The 18,152-nt window shown below is 31.7% G+C and overlaps 1 protein-coding gene across 7 annotated transcripts in view; it reads left to right on the top strand.

The window, feature by feature from the left end:
• The window catches only part of LOC145319206 (furin-like protease kpc-1), a 59,746-nt gene that overhangs the window by 35,481 nt on the left and 6,113 nt on the right, over window positions 1–18,152 (top strand). For all 7 annotated transcript variants that reach the window (XR_013879745.1, XR_013879746.1, XR_013879744.1 and 4 more), the window contains exons 19-24: window positions 152–274; window positions 909–995; window positions 5,287–5,646; window positions 6,901–6,993; window positions 7,101–7,178; window positions 17,905–17,988. Coding sequence is in view for 1 of the 7 variants with exons in the window: in XM_080161173.1 (XP_080017299.1) it covers window positions 152–274; window positions 909–995; window positions 5,287–5,646; window positions 6,901–6,993; window positions 7,101–7,178; window positions 17,905–17,988 (825 nt within the window). In the remaining 6 variants the exon portion in view is untranslated. The remainder of the gene's footprint in view (window positions 1–151; window positions 275–908; window positions 996–5,286; window positions 5,647–6,900; window positions 6,994–7,100; window positions 7,179–17,904; window positions 17,989–18,152) is intronic.

Genomic DNA, 18,152 nt, shown 5'->3' with positions numbered 1-18,152 from the left:
GACAGATGGGCCGGTTTTTATTTTATTTTTATTTTTTATTCGTGAAAAATTGACAATGATACGATACGGTAAATGAATTTTAAGTTTGACTCATAACCGGTTCAAATTCAACGGATTATATGTCTTTGGATAGTAGAAATTACTATTTTAGGCTCATATTACCCTGAGTTCAGCCCGCAGGGGTGACATGCAGCTGTTCCTAATCTCTCCTGGTGGTACTAAGAGTCAGCTGTTGAAGCGCAGACCCCATGACATGTCACCATCTGGATTTCAGGTTAGTCTTGTGGTTTCAGAGGCGTGCTTAAAAGGGGGTTGAAACACCCCCTTGGGTATCTTATCAACCAATCTACACCTCTCTACATTCCCCTCTACAAGTGTTGTACACCCCCCTAAAATAGCCAAGGTTCCTAAGTTAAAAAGTAACACCTCCCTGACAATAGAATAACACCCCTGTTGTTGGCTATACTACACCCCATCGATTTTGGTTTTTGGAGAGAATTTATTAAGCGTACAGGGGGTGTCAAAAATGGCAAAACCCTGTGCAAGCTACCTTAAACTTATAACCTCATGATTACCTCCTTTAATTCACCCTAAAATTCAAAAAAATATATTTATTGACTTTTTGTAAATATGAAACGCTATGCGGATGGAAATATATACCCAGGGATCTAAAGGGATATGAAAATGGCCGAATAACGTACATCACAATACCCCTTCTGTAGTAAAAAAATATTGGTTGAAACGTTTGAATATAATCAACTTCATAAATCAACCAATCAAAATTCACTGAATGTTTCAAAAGTTGTTAAGCCAACGAATAAGAAAACGTTATCATAAAACTTTTGGGACTAGTGCAATGAACAGCCCATTGTTCTCTTTCTCTCTCTCTGATATATACCATTTTTTAGGATTGGCCGTTCTTGACCGTTTTCTCGTGGGGTGAGAACCCGCTAGGAACATGGACACTGGAAATTCAAAATGACGGGCGTTATAGGGTAAGAACTTAAGTTTTTTCACATTTTTTGTAAACCAAACTTATTTGATAATTTAATAAACCATTAGATTTGTTGTATATATCTCTAAATCAAGGTATCTAGATTCTAGATATATTAAGAAAGGCTGAAAGTTCTATATCATCTTCCTAAAATCAAGTATTAGCAAACCTAATTGAAATTAATCTAAACAAGGATGACAACACCCATAAAAGCGATGCACTGAAACGGTAGGACAAACGGACGTTAACACTTGTACAGTGTCAGAACTGAATAATCATAATATAAATGTATAAGAGTCAAAGCAAAATTGTAAATAAATTTGTTGAAATACTGCTTGATTCAGGATAATGTTTATGGACATACTAACCTTTTTAGGACTTTATTATAGAGTTGCTTCGCTGATTACATTATACTTTGTTGTCCCAGGAATCAATATACCAAAAATCAGATCAATCGGATGATTAGATCACATAAAAATTTGTTGTTAAAAAAGTTAAAAAATCAACATGTTTAAAATGGACGTACGGACATTTTGGTGATGATTATAGAGTTGCTACGCTTTCTAAATCGTACCTAACTATTAAAGAAATCACCATGCAAAATTTGAAATCGATAGGACAATTCTAACATGCCTAAATTAACGGAAAAAGCTATCCGTTACGGACGGACGTACGGACGGACCGCCTTAATTATAGAAAAGCTTCGCTTTTAATAAGCTAAAAAAATGTTTTTATCCAAAATTAATAACAATATAACGGATACCAATTTTTCATTGTTCAAGAATGGATTATGCACACGTCACATGTATATATGATTAAGCTTGATTGTCACTAAATCTACTTTTCCCAGGAATATAAAGATATAAGAATATAGTGGTTGAAAAATTTAGACACTCAATTTAATCAACCATCTATCAAAACTTAATAGTTGTCCAGAAAGTTGTTAAGTTAACGAACAAGAAAACGTTGTTATGAAACTTTGTGGACTAGTGTAATAAACAGCCCAATTATGCAGTTTACCAAACCAGACTTTAACAAAAAAAAAATAATTTTATCTTAACTTAACTCTCTTCAATGTTTTGTTTGAGTAGGTAATTTCTTAATTTCCGACTGTGTAAAGCAAATTATTTGAATGAAACATGATTTCATTAGCTCTTATTTAAGTTATATGGCTGATTTTTTGTGTGAAGATTCCATAGACTAATGTACTTCTAGTATGTGATTAGCTTGGTCCTTCATTTCCTATGGATGTTATTTCCTTGTCTTGCTTTTAATGTTAAACAAAAGAAAATATGTGAAATATTTTTTGTAAAGTATTTTCTTATCTCTTGTTGTTTCTAGATTTTGAAATTGTAAACAAATTCTTTTCTTTAATGTTACATTTTTGGTAGCAAAGCTACTCCTCTAGTGTTGATGTTGAGTGGATGATTTTTTTCTATAATGCTGGTTTTTAGTAGCGAAGCTTTGTAGTGTCTTCGGGTTGGAAGGCCTGTTCAATTGCGTCCTAGTAATAGTGCATATACTTTTCTTCCTTCCCTTAACTTCCCCATTCGCTTTTTCCCATCTAACTTTCTCTTATGTAATCATTAATATTACTAGTCACGGAAAGCTGTCTATAATACAAATAACTCACTCTTGGCTTCTCAATGATTGTATTTTCAAATTCACAAAAATCTAATATATTTTTTTGTTGATTGGATCATGGTGATATTTAAACCACCCCTACCTATTCAGAAAATAAAAAGAAATATAGTTTGGTCATATTAAATTGATTTAAATTTAAAATAAACTTGATTTTATAATTAACTTAAAGGTTAAAATTTAAGAATAACTTATACGACAGATTATAATTTTTTTAAAGTTTAAAATGAAGTTTTAAACCAATTTGAAACTTTACCTTTTGAACTTTAAGAAAAAAGTATTCATAACTAAATTCAAACTAAGACATCAGGAGACTTGTGAATTTCATTAACATGTTTCTGTCAAAGAATGCATATATTTTTTCAAATCAATCAATCGTTACAGCCGCACATTGCTAAAATAGCACATATAATCATTTCCATTATCGCTTCGAAACCGATAAATATCCGGAGGATTAGAACATGTTCTCAGCCATGCTTTTATAGCATTATGTTACAGACAATTTTTAAAAATCATAAATTAATACAAGTTTTGTTAGCCCAGGCCTTCGGCCAATGTGGGCTAACAAAACTGATTTTAATTATATAATTTTTATTTTGATATCCGCGGAAAGCTGTCTGATACGATAGCCCAGGCCTTCGGCAAATTGGGACTAACAAAACTGATTTTAATTATGTAATTTTTATTTTGATATCCGCGGAAAGCTGTCTGATACGATGCGATAAATAACTATTTCCCTTCCTCTTTACTCTCACCCTCTTTTTTATATATTTAATATATGTTGAATTCTTTTATATTTTTTATTAGTTTATTTGAAACTATCTAATCATGCATAAATTATAAGTATTTATTAATTTTATTATTATTAAAAATATTTATCTGACATTTATGTACCTTAAGAAACTCACTTGTAATAAAGCAAGGATGACAACATCCATAAAAGTAAAGTTCTTAAATCAAACGGTAGAACGAAAGATCATGAAAACTTGATGGGTGTTCATAATATCATTTAAATGTGTATACTAATTTAAAGGTATTAACAAATTTGTATATAAACTTGTTGCAAAACTGAGTAAATAAAGGATTCTGTTTAAGAACATACTTACATATTTAGGACTTGAATATAGAGATGCTTTGCTCAAAGTTATGAACTTTTTTGTCCTATGATTCATTGTTCTATAAATCAGATGAATAGGACTTACGGACTTTCTTGTAACAATTGTTACGCACAGATCCTTATTATAGAAAAGCTTCACTTTAATAATAATATCCTAATTATAAGAGGATTATTGATCCTTCATTAAATCTAGATAATCATTAAACAAGAAAAACATTTTTATAACAACTTAATTGGGAGGTTAGCTTGAAATTAATCATCACGGTACTCTGGTTTAACATGGAAGGGGGGGGGGGGGTGTATACTGTCAAGATTTCGTAATAATTATTTTAAAAATTTCATTAAATTGTTTAAACAAAAGAGGTGTTTTCCCTCAAAGTGCATAGTCGAGCACAGATACTTTATATTTTAAAATCAAAAAAAGGGGGGGGGGGTGGTTTGTATTATGTGTCTTTATTACTTGCAAGGCAGTTTAGGTTATATTAGGTATTGGGTATTCCCGCAGAGTGAAAGTTTAGCTCCCCAAAGGGGTTAACTATTCGCTTATGTTTTCCATTTACTGCAAAATTATTAAATGTTATTCAATGCTCGATAAGTACTTGGAAGAAAAGCACCACAAAAGATAATAAGAAAATATTGTTTATTAAAAATTGTCATATCTTCAAGGTATAAAGGTGTTTGGGAAAGGACAAATTCAAAAAGATTTATTCTTTATCTTTTTTCTAGTGCATAAAACTATTGAATGCAAAGATTTTTATTTGTGTATTAATAAAATTAAAGCTTTACGGATACTAGAATTCTCTCTTTTTTATATAAGGGGGAGGGGGTATAATTCAAAATTCAACCACCTCATAATCAATGTGCATATGACACTTAACATCTAAATTTTGTAATGAAACTTGGCATGAGTAATCCTGGCCTTTGTAGGTCTATTTTCCCTAAATCAAAAAAAAGTTGGAAAAGTAATGGCTAACAGATCAGCTGTTTTTTTTTGCTATTTTTAGGACAAATCTATCATTAATTATGTATGAATCAACTCATGTGAAATGATGCAAAAAAAACCTTTTTTTGATTTTTATCACCTGTTAGCGGCAAAGAGTATGATGTGTAAATAGGGCTTGTGACGGATTTTAAACAAAATTCGGATTTTAAGTGCCATTTGCGCATTGATTACAAGATGGTTGCATTAACCGCTTCATCCCCCCCTTTAATCACTAATTCTTGATTAAATTTCTTTTAAAACCAACTGAGTTGGTATGTTTTTTCAACCTTTAGGAATTTTTCATAATATTGATTTTTAGAAAATTGCTTTTTACTATTGTTCCGACAATAGAGAATAAATAGTTATTTGAACTGGTAATATTTTTTTTTAAATTCACTATCTAAAGAATATTGTTATAAAAATAAAAAATAAATTTTTTTTTTTGTATAGTATATTGTTATAGAATAATTTAATGGGTATCTTTAGTTCATGCACCATTCAATTCTTGGCTATTATTTTACAATTTATAAAACTTAATCATATATTTTGTAGGCTGACCTACATTCCTGGTCATTGACCCTGTATGGTACCAGCACGGACCCCGAGCCTGCTCCAATGGCACTTCCGGCTCAGCCTGCTCCTCCAGCCCCCAAACCAGTTCCAGTGATGGCAGCTGAATCCCAACCAGCTCCTGCTCCCCAACCAATTGTTCATGAAGTGCCCACACCTGCTCCTACCCCAAAGCCACAGCCTGTTGTGTATGAACCACCGTCACCCAGCCCCCGGCCTGCCCCTACTCTTGCCCCTTACAAGCCTCAGCCTGCAGCCCCTCTGTATCCCTCCATGGAGCCCTACACAGGTTCTCTACCTGAACAGTCTGAGAAAACCTCCATTCCCAATTGCATGGTTCAGGTACGGTAGAATATTTACAATAAAAAAAAACTTTTATAAATATTATCATTAAAAGGATTGTAAATTTCATTTTCTCAACTTAGGTCTAAGGGGGGTTTGAGAGTTTGTACACTTATAGTAGAAATTTTGACCTGAATGTTTAGGCTTCTTTTTATAGTTATCAATCCAATTTTTTTTGCAAAATGTCTCATATGTTTGGATATACTTAATAAACTTTGAAAATTGAATTTTGGCATTTTCCTTCTATGGCATATATGGGTAAAACACCCCCCAAAAACTAAAATTATAAGTTCTGAGCTTATTTTTAATGATATCAAGCTGACTTTTTTAATGGAACCATTTTTTACATAATTGAGTTAATTAGCCACTTCATATTTCATTTTGACACTACTACTAGGGGCTTTGTTACCCCAAAAGCCACTTTATGGAAAGTGTGTATAAATGAAATCTGTAGTTACTACTTATTTTAGTTCTGTATAAAAAAAACAGCTTGATATTTTTTAAAATAATTTCAGTACTAAAAATTTTAGTGTTTGAGGGGGTGTTTTACCCCCACTAGCCCTTAGTGGAAAGAGCAAAATTCAATTTACAAAGTTTTACAGGTAGATCCAATTAAGTGAGTCATTTACAAAAAGAGACACCTATAAAACAAGGCCAAATGTACGGGGCAAAATTGTACAAATATCATTGAAAAAGTTTATTCCTTCGTAAGCCAAAAACCGGCTAAACGGCTGAGCCGCCATCCGTTACTTTTCCAACTTGTTATTCGATTTAGGGAAAATAGACCTACCAAGGATTACTCATTCCAAATTTCAGGATGAAATTTAGATTCTAAGTGCCATTTGCACATTGATCACAAGATGGTTTCATTAAAAAACCCTACCTTATCGTTCGCACAGGAATTAGTTAGGGAGATGGACGAAGATGAAAGGATTGTATTAACTACTTACAATTATACTATAATAGTGAAATATTATCCGCTACCTATTATTATAGGTTCAATATTTACTTTCACTCGCCTCCTTTAACGACAACCCTCCCCTCCTCTCCGCTCTGTAACTAAATGACCAAGTTCTTAATTGCAGCAAATCCAAGTTTCCATAATTTCAAGCTGTATTTAAATACTTATTCTAAACCTCTTACATATATTAATGCTTTAATACCTACAACGCTTAGCATGAATTATCTCTTTACATAATTTACACTACACTAAAACATTATTCTTTAGTACTTCTATTAAATGACATTTTTTAGATAACGTCTGCTTATTGTAAAACCTGTATGGCTGGTTACCTAGCTCTCAATGGAAGATGTGTTACTAGCTGTCCAACTGAAGGTTATTACCAGGTAAAAGCTGATTATGTACTAATGTCTTAAGGTAGTAAGATCACACTACTAGTGCGTACCATATTGAAATAATAATTTGTTGCAAATCTAATTTTTTTTTTCTTCAGGCAAGATCAAATATGTCAGACCACTGCTTCCAATGTTATTATACTTGTGAAACCTGTACTGGCTCTAATGATTATCAGGTAATAAGATTGATAGAAAGATTGACAAATACACAGATAGTTACTTATTACATTGATAGATATATATATCCAGTTAGATAGATATATATTCAGTTATATAGACAAGTGTATAAGTTGTCCGATAGATAAGTTGCCCTATAGATATTTTGTAATAAAAAAAAGTTGCCTAAATATAAGTTGCCTTATAGTTAAGTTGCCATATAGTTAAGTTGCAATATAGTTAAATTGCAATATAGTTAAGTTGCCATATAGTTAAGTTAGATAGACAGTTTGTCAGATATATAGGTTGCCAGATAGATAAATATCCAGATAGATAAATATCCAGTTAGATAAATATCCAGATAAATAAATATCCAGATAGATAAATATCCAGATAGATAAATATCCAGATAGATAAATATCCATATAGATAAATATCTAGATAGATAAATATCTAGATAGATAAATATCCAGATAAATAAATATCCAGATAGATTATCCAGATATATAAATATACAGATAGATAAATATACAGATAGATAAATATACAGATAGATAAATATCCAGATAGATAAATATCCAGATAGATAAATATCCAGATAGATAAATTTCCAGATAGATAAATATCCAGATAGATAAATATCCAGATAGATAAATATTCAGATAGATAAATATCCAGATAGATAAATATCCAGATAGATAAATATCCAGATAGATAAATATCCAGATAGATAAATATCCAGATAGATAAATATCTAGATAGATAAATATCTAGATAGATAAATATCCAGATAGATAAATATCCAGATAGATAAATATCCAGATAGATAAATATCCAGATAGATAAATATCCAGATAGATAAATATCCAGTTAGATAAATATCCAGTTAGATAAATATCCAGATAGATAAATATCCAGATAGATAAATATCCAGATAGATAAATATCCAGATAGATAAATATCCAGATAGATAAATATCCAGATAGATAAATATCCATATAGATAAATATCCATATAGATAAATATCCATATAGATAAATATCTAGATAGATAAATATCCAGATAAATAAATATCCAGATAGATTATCCAGATATATAAATATACAGATAGATAAATATACAGATAGATAAATATACAGATAGATAAATATCCAGATAGATAAATATCCAGATAGATAAATATCCAGATAGATAAATTTCCAGATAGATAAATTTCCAGATAGATAAATATCCAGATAGATAAATATTCAGATAGATAAATATCCAGATAGATAAATATCCAGATAGATAAATATCCAGATAGATAAATATCCAGATAGATAAATATCCAGATAGATAAATATCTAGATAGATAAATATCTAGATAGATAAATATCCAGATAGATAAATATCCAGATAGATAAATATCCAGATAGATAAATATCCAGTTAGATAAATATCCAGTTAGATAAATATCCAGATAGATAAATATCCAGATAGATAAATATCCAGATAGATAAATATCCAGATAGATAAATATCCAGATAGATAAATATCCAGATAGATAAATATCCAGATAAATAAATATCCAGATAAATAAATATCCAGATATATAAATATACAGATATATAAATATACAGATAGATAAATATACAGATAGATAAATATACAGATAGATAAATATCCAGATAGATAAATATACAGATAGATAAATTGCCAGATAGATAAATATCCAGACGGATAAATTGACAGATAGATTGACAGATAGATAAATTACCAGATATATAAATATACAGATAGATAAATATCCAGATATATAAATTGACAGATAGATTTATTACCAGATATATAGATTGACAGACAGATAAATTACCAGACAGATAAATTACCAGACAGATAAATTACCAAACAGATAAATTGCCAGACAGATAAATTGCCAGACAGATAAATTGCCAGACAGATAAATTGCCAGACAGAAAAATTGCCAGACAGAAAAATTGCCAGACAGAAAAATTGCCAGACAGATAAATTGCCAGACAGATAAATTGCCAGACAGATAAATTGCCAGACAGATAGGTTGTTAAGTGATAGGCTGCCAGATAGATATGTTGCCAGAAAGTAGGAAATTGTCAGGAAGATAATAGCCAGAAAGATAGATAATACCAAATTATATACATAGATAGATAGATGTATAGTTATATAGATGGTCAAATTCATAAAGTAAATCATTAGATAAGTTGTTAGATGGATCCTCCTTCGATTTAAGTGATCATCTAGAGAATCTATAAAATCATCCACTTGTAATGGGATGCGATACTATAACAGGGATAGATATAGTTATATAGTTAGATGCATAGATAGATATATATATAGATTGATATATGACGTTGCGACAAAAGGTTTACCCCCTTGTAGAGTAGACCTTTTGAAGAAACGCCAGATATAAAGTTAGATAGATGGACATATTGATTAAGTTAATTAATTTCATATAAAAAAGACATTAAAAAAATACTTTTGGACTAAAATGCATTTATATTTTACGTGAATACAATTAAATATTCTCTTCACTAATATAAAATATTAGGTTACAAACGTTCATTGATGCAGGATTTATAGATGCAATGCACGTGGAATTTATTGATTAATCATTAGTAGCCTAAAAATTTTGGGAGAAAAAAAGTTATGTAGATTTTGTTAAAATCATTTATTTTCCATCCCTTTGTAAAGGTTATGGGATATAAATGTAGCAACGAAGCTACTTTATGATTTGAATTTCGGTCATGTAAATTAAGACCAATACATATATATTGTAAAAAGGATACTTTAGCCCGCTACATAGTTCACTTTATTATTGAACATGAAAATCTGATGTAAGATCCAAGCAGGGACAAGGGAATGTCTTTCTGACCAACAATTCTATTAAAATCATACAACATAATCACGAAACCTTTAAGAGTTTTGAATGTTATGGATGATTCAACTATTATCAAAAAGGGTTTATAGTAAAGTACATAAGGGTTTAAATTCGCTAAATCTCATCACTAAACCTCAATATTAAAAAAGAAATTAGCAGACAATTATTCAAAACAAACAACAGAATTCTTACTAAACAATTCAAAAGTAGGGAGATTAAAAAACATTTTTACTTACTTCCTAAAACTAAAATCTTTAATTTTTTTACTTTTTACTTTTAATTGTAACTGATTAAAGACAAAAAACAAAATATTTTATTAAATATTTACTTTGATGCATTTTCAAACACTTTTATTAACCCCTTAAAGCAAGTTAAGACAAAAGTTTCATATTGATTCAATAATTAAAATACATCTTAAAAATAAAATTTATTGTTCATTACTTATTAAAACAAGGATGACAACATCCATAAGCGAAGCTCTGAAATTGAAGGACAAACAAACACTAACTCTAGTAGAGTGTCAGAACTGAATAAACTGAATATTAATGCATATGTCTACAAAATTGTAAGTAAATTTGTTGCAAAACCGATTAAATTCATGTTACTGTTTAAGGACATAATGACGTTCTTAGGACTTGATTATAGAGATGCTTCGCCTATAACACTATACCTTGTTGTAATAGGCATCAGTATTAAAAAAATCTGATGACTAGGATAATTTTAACATACAAAAATTTGTTGTAAAAAAAGTAAAAAATAAGCCTGTTTTAAATGGACGTATAAACTTTCTGGTAACGATTATAGAGTTGCTGCGCTTTCTAAGTGGTACCTAATGGAATTACCATGTAAAGTTTAAAATTGATAGGACAATTCTAACCTTTTTAAATTAACCAAAACAGCTAACTGTAATGGAAAGACGTACGGACTTACGGACCGACCCTAATTATAGAAAAGCTTTGCTTTTAAAAATAAATAAACATAAAATACTAAATTCTATTTGACGAACAACTTAATAACAAATAAGCATAAAAAAAGATATATTGGTGCCTTACCACAAAGTTGCCTATTAAGCACTGATCCCCCTTCTTATTTAGATTATATCTTTTGGTTTCCTTAATGCTATACCAAAAGGAATCCCGCCCCTTTGATCGTTTACAATTTGTTTTAAATTAATGGTAGGGAAAGTTGGGATTCTGTGCTCTACAAGGCACTTTGGGGAAAATTACCCATTTTTAAATTCTGTAAAAAGTTTGTAAATTGTTAATATTTGAGAAGATTTGTTGTTTTTATGTTCAAGTATTGCAGGACATGATAAATCATTTTATGATTTCAGGGAACCTCCTTATTTACATTCCCTATTTTGACACTTCCCTCCAACTCGTTTTGCAATTAGAGGCAAGATGTTGTCAAGAAATACCAAATTAAACCACAACAAATATTATTAAATGTATGATTTGGAAAAGCATAGTTATGTAGTTTAGAATTTCATTGCTAGATGTCATAAAAACCTTTTTTATTTTTAATTTTTAGATGAGATAAATATTTAAACAATCTTAAATATTTTTCAAAGTATTACAGCTATCCACTTTTTGGGATTTTCAATCAATTTTATTTACTATTTAACATATAATTTACGAGCAGTCTATGATTTAGATAAAATACCTAAAAGTTGTAAAAAAGCTCTAAGTCTGCTGATACATCTTTAAACTGAATGTGCAGATAAACTCTTTCTATCCTTTTAGCATGGCTTTTAGTAAACAGAGCAAAAAGTATTAAAATAATGCTTGAGATTCTTATCAAATTATGCCAAAAGTTGCTTTATCTCATCATCAAGTTTAAACTGGAAATCTAAGATATCAGCTCTAAAGCATTGTTTGCCAGAATAGCCTTCCCTTGTCCCTGGATCCAAGAAATAATAAATCTTTGTAATATATGCATGTAATTTCTTTAAAGAACATCAGATTTAGGATAAAAAATATTCAAACCTTGTTTAATGAAACAAAACAATGAATAACAAAAAAATATACATAAAACACAATTTCATTTTCTTATTTGAATTATTTCTAGTGAATTAAAATGAAATAACACCAAGTTTTATTTAAAGAAAAGTTTTATAAAATAAACCTTCTGAAAGTCAAAGTTTAAAGGGCCATGTATACTGTATAGTAGGTATTATTTAAATATAGTTAACAAAATAAGATGAAACAAGGATGACAACATCCATAAAAGCGAAGCACCTGAAACGGTAGGACAAACGGACATTAACACTTGTATAGTATCTGAACTGAATAATCAGAATTTAAAAGTATAAGAGTCGAAGCAAAATTGTAAGTAAATATGTTGAAAAACTGCTTGAAACAGGATAATGTTTATGGACATACTTACATTTTTGGACTTGATTATAGAGTTGCTTCGCTTATAATATTGTTCTTTGTTGTCCCAGGAATCAATATACCAAAAATCAGATCAAACGGATAATTAGAACACTTGAAAAGGGGGATGTGGAAAATAACCATTTGGGCAGGGGGGGGGGGGTTTACTCGAGAACCCTTAGAGCTAGAGGGAGCTAATTTTGGATTTAAGCTTCTATGGGGCCAAAGTTACTTTTAAAATTATCGTCGACCCCCCACCCCCCCCCCCCCAAATTTTTTTTTTGGGGGGGGGGGTAAAAATTTTTTTATTGCATTTCTCGCCGAATTAGGCAATTTGGAATCATTTGAGACCATGTTATTTTTTTCAAAAATTTTTCGCCTTACAAGCAACCCTGCGGGGGGACTTAGTCATTTTTTTCAAATTCTCGTTTATGAAGGTATATCTTAAATACAGTATGCTACTCTATTAGTTTTAAAGATAATTGGATGAAATCTTTTTGATTGTGTCACTAATTACCCCAAGTTTTGGTATCTTTAAAAAAAAAACGGCGGCGGGACCGCCGCTCCCGCCGTTTTCCGCCGCCACCAAAAATGAAATTTTTTAATGCATTTCTCGCCGAATTAGGCAATTTGGAATCATTTGAGACCATGTTAATTTTTCAAAAATTTTTCCCCTAACAAGCAACCCTGCGGGGGGGACTTAGTCATTTTTTTCAAATTCTCGTTTATGAAGGTATATCTTAAATACTGTATGCTACTCTCTTAGTTTTAAAGATAATTGGATGAAATCTTTTTGATTGTGTCACTAATTACCCCAAGTTTTGATTCAGTTATGTTAAAAAAGTATTATTTAAAAAAATCAGGTTGATATCTTTAAAAATAAGCTCAGAACTCATATTTTTAGCGTTTGGGGGGTTTTTGTGCTCCACAAGCCCTAAGAAGGAAAGTCCCAAAATGAATCTGTAATGGTTCGTTGATTCAGTTATGTTAAAAAAGTATTATTTAAAAAAAATCAGGTTGATATCTTTAAAAATAAGCTCAGAACTCATATTTTTAGCGTTTGGGGGGTTTTTGTGCTCCACAAGCCCTAAGAAGGAAAGTGCCGAAATTCAATTTTCAAAGTTTTATGTGTACATCCAGTCGTATAAGAGAGCCTACAAAAAGAATTAGGTTGATAACTATAAAAATAAGCCCACACGGCCTTCCCAAACTTGGGGTAAGGGGGGGGGAAGTTTGTACAGTTATAGGAAATGAAATTCAGTACTAAAGTTTGGGAGGGCCGTGTGGGTTTGTTTTTAGAGTTATCAACCTAATTCTTTTTGTGAGCTCTCTTATATGACTGGATCTACACATAAAACTTTGAAAATTGAATTTTGGGACTTTCCCTCTAGGGGCTAGTGGAGCAAAAGACCCCCCCAAACACTAAAAATTTAAGTTCTGAGCTTATTTTTAGAGATATTGAGATTATTTTTTTTTCAGAATTTGGAATCATTTGAGACCATGTTATTTTTTTCAAAAATTTTTCGCCTTACAAGCAACCCTGCGGGGGGACTTAGTCATTTTTTTCAAATTCTCGTTTATGAAGGTATATCTTAAATACAGTATGCTACTCTCTTAGTTTTAAAGATAATTGGATGAAATCTTTTTGATTGTGTCACTAATTACCCCAAGTTTTGGTATCTTTAAAAAAAAACGGCGGCGGGACCGCCGCTGCCGCCGTCCGCCGCCGTTTTCCGCCGCCACCAAAAAAGAAATTTTTTATTGCATTTCTCGCCGAATTAGGCAATTTGGAATCATTTGAGACCATGTTATTTTTTCAAAAATTTTTCCCCTAACAAGCAACCCTGCGGGGGGGAAAATTTTTGAAAAAAATAACATGAACTCAAATGATTCCAAATTGCCTAATTCGGCGAGAAATATAATAAAAAAAAATTTTTGGTGGCGGCGGAAAAGGCGGCGGGAGCGGCGGTCCCGCCGCCGTTTTTTTTTAAAGATACCAATAGTTGGGGTAATTAGTGACCCAGCCCAAAAGATTTCATCCAATTATCTCTAAAACTAAGAGAGTAGCATACTGTATTTAAGATATACCTTCATAAACGCCGCGGTTTTTTTTTAAGATACCAATAGTTGGGGTAAGGGGGGGGGGAAGTTTGTACAGTTATAGGAAATGAAATTCAGTTCTAAAGTTTGGGAGGGCCGTGTGGGTTTGTTTTTAGAGTTATCAACCTAATTCTTTTTGTGAGCTCTCTTATATGACTGGATCTACACATAAAACTTTGAAATTGAATTTTGGGACTTTCCCTCTAGGGGCTAGTGGAGCAAAAGACCCCCCCAAACACTAAAAATTTAAGTTCTGAGCTTATTTTTAGAGATATTGAGATGATTTTTTCTCAGAAACCTTTTTTAACAAAACCAAACTAAGTAATCATTGGAGATTTCATTTTGGGACTTTCCTTCTAGGGGCTTGTGGAGCAACAGACCCCCAAAAACACTAAAAATATGCGATCTGAGCTTTTTTTTAAAGATATCAACCTGATTTTTTTTAAATAAAACTTTTTTAACATAACTAGATCAACGAACCAATACAGATTTCATTTTGGGACTTTCCTTCTAGGGGCTAGTGGAGCAAAAGACCCCCCCAAACACTAAAAATTTAAGTTCTGAGCTTATTTTTAGAGATATTGAGATGATTTTTTGTCAGAAACCTTTTTTAACATAACCAAACTAAGTAATCATTGCAGATTTCATTTTGGAACTTTCCTTCTAGGGGCTTGTGGAGCAACAGACCCCCAAAAACACTAAAAATATTGTTCTGAGCTTATTTTTAAAGATATCAACCTGATTTTTTTTAAATAATACTTTTTAACATAATTGAATCAACGAACCATTACAGATTTCATTTTGGGACTTTCCTTCTAGGGGCTTGTGGAGCAAGAGACCTTAAAAAAATCATGTTGATATCTTTAAAAATAAGATCAGAACTCATATTTTTAGTGTTTTTGGGGTCTTTTGCCCCACAAGCCCCTGGAAGGAAAGTCCCAAAATGAAATCTGCAATGGTTTGTTGATTCAGTTATGTTAAAAAAAGTCTTATTTAAAAAAAATCAGGTTGGTATCTTTAAAAATAAACTCAGAACGCATATTTTTAGTGTTTTTGGGGTCTTTTGCTCCACAAGGCCCTAGAAGGAAAGTCCCAAAATGAAATCTGTAAAGGTTCGTTGATTCAGTTATGTTAAAAAGTATTATTTAAAAAAAATCAGGTTGATATCTTTAAAAATAAGCTCAGAACGCATATTTTTAGTTTTTGGGGGTCTTTTGCTCCACAAGCCCCTAGAAGGAAAGTCCCAAAATGAAATCTGTAATGATTCGTTGATTCAGTTATGTTAAAAAAGTATTATTTAAAAAAAATCAGGTTGATATCTTTAAAAATAAGCTCAGAACTCATATTTTTAGCGTTTGGGGGGTTTTTGTGCTCCACAAGCCCCAAGAAGGAAAGTGCCGAAATTCAATTTTCAAAGTTTTATGTGTACATCCAATCATATAAGAGAGCCTACAAAAAGAATTAGGTTGATAACTATAAAAACAAGCCCACACGGCCCTCCCAAACTTTTATACTGAATTTCATTTCCTATAACTGTACAAACTTCCCCCCCCCCCCTTAGTGACACAATCAAAAAGATTTCATCCAATTATCTTTAAAACTAAGAGAGTAGCATACTGTATTTAAGATATACCTTCATAAACGAGAATTTGAAAAAAATGACTAAGTCCCCCCGCAGGGTTGCTTGTAAGGCGAAAAATTTTTGAAAAAAATAACATGGTATCAAATGATTCCAAATTCTGAAAAAAAAATAATCTCAATATCTCTAAAAATAAGCTCAGAACTTAAATTTTTAGTGTTTGGGGGGGTCTTTTGCTCCACTAGCCCCTAGAGGGAAAGTCCCAAAATTCAATTTTCAAAGTTTTATGTGTAGATCCAGTCATATAAGAGAGCTCACAAAAAGAATTAGGTTGATAACTCTAAAAACAAACCCACACGGCCCTCCCAAACTTTAGTACTGAATTTCATTTCCTATAACTGTACAAACTTCCCCCCCCCTTACCCCAAGTTTGGGAAGGCCGTGTGGGCTTATTTTTATAGTTATCAACCTAATTCTATTTGTAGGCTCTCTTATACGACTGGATGTACACATAAAACTTTGAAAATTGAATTTCGGCACTTTCCTTCTTAGGGCTTGTGGAGCACAAAAACCCCCCAAACGCTAAAAATATGAGTTCTGAGCTTATTTTTAAAGATATCAACCTGATTTTTTTTAAATAATACTTTTTTAACATAACTGAATCAACGAACCATTACAGATTCATTTTGGGACTTTCCTTCTTAGGGCTTGTGGAGCACAAAAACCCCCCAAACGCTAAAAATATGAGTTCTGAGCTTATTTTTAAAGATATCAACCTGATTTTTTTAAATAATACTTTTTTAACGTAACTGAATCAAAACTTGGGGTAATTAGTGACACAATCAAAAAGATTTCATCCAATTATCTTTAAAACTAAGAGAGTAGCATACAGTATTTAAGATATACCTTCATAAACGAGAATTTGAAAAAAATGACTAAGTCCCCCCCGCAGGGTTGCTTGTTAGGGGAAAAATTTTTGAAAAATTAACATGGTCTCAAATGATTCCAAATTGCCTAATTCGGCGAGAAATGCATTAAAAAATTTCATTTTTGGTGGCGGCGGAAAACGGCGGGAGCGGCGGTCCCGCCGCCGTTTTTTTTTAAAGATACCAAAACTTGGGGTAATTAGTGACACAATCAAAAAGATTTCATCCAATTATCTTTAAAACTAATAGAGTAGCATACTGTATTTAAGATATACCTTCATAAACGAGAATTTGAAAAAAATGACTAAGTCCCCCCGCAGGGTTGCTTGTAAGGCGAAAAATTTTTGAAAAAAATAACATGGTCTCAAATGATTCCAAATTGCCTAATTCGGCGAGAAATGCAATAAAAAAATTTTTACCCCCCCCCCCAAAAAAAAAATTTTGGGGGGGGGTGGGGGGTCGACGATAATTTTAAAAGTAACTTTGGCCCCATAGAAGCTTAAATCCAAAATTAGCTCCCTCTAGCTCTAAGGGTTCTCGAGTAAACCCCCCCCCCCTGCCCAAATGGTTATTTTCCACATCCCCCTTTGTTGTTAAAAAAGTAGAAAAATCAACATGTTTAAAATGGACGTACGGACATTCTGGTAATGATTATAGAGTTGCTACGCTTTCTAAATCGTACCCAACTACTACGGAATCATCATGCAAAGTTTGAAATCGATGGGACAATTCTAATATGCCTAAATTAACGAATAAAAGCTATCTATCTCGGACGGACGGACGTACGGACGGACGTACGGACCGACCCTAATTTTAGAAAAGCCTCGCTTTTAAAAAAGGGGTCATTTAAATATTTATTTTATATCATTTTTTTAGTGTTTGAGTTGTTATGGAGATGCACAGTTGGATACAACACCCTCAGGACAATCATACTGTCATAATAAAAACCTCATATTTAAGGTAGAAATTATAATTAAGAAAATATTGATTCTTAGACAAAACGAACATTTTTGAAAGAAAAAATACATATTTTCGATGTTTATTTTTGGTTAAGGAAAGCTTACCCTCTAAAATTTCCATACTAAATTGGTTGTTGACAGCCCCTACACCCCTTCCAATTCACT

This window comes from Acartia tonsa, chromosome 5, assembly GCF_053477335.1.
Source record: "Acartia tonsa isolate MP-2025a chromosome 5, ASM5347733v1, whole genome shotgun sequence".
NCBI classification, from domain to species: domain Eukaryota; kingdom Metazoa; phylum Arthropoda; class Copepoda; order Calanoida; family Acartiidae; genus Acartia; species Acartia tonsa.
Note: the sequence above shows the minus strand (reverse complement) of the source record. Positions and strands in the feature narration are given on the sequence as shown.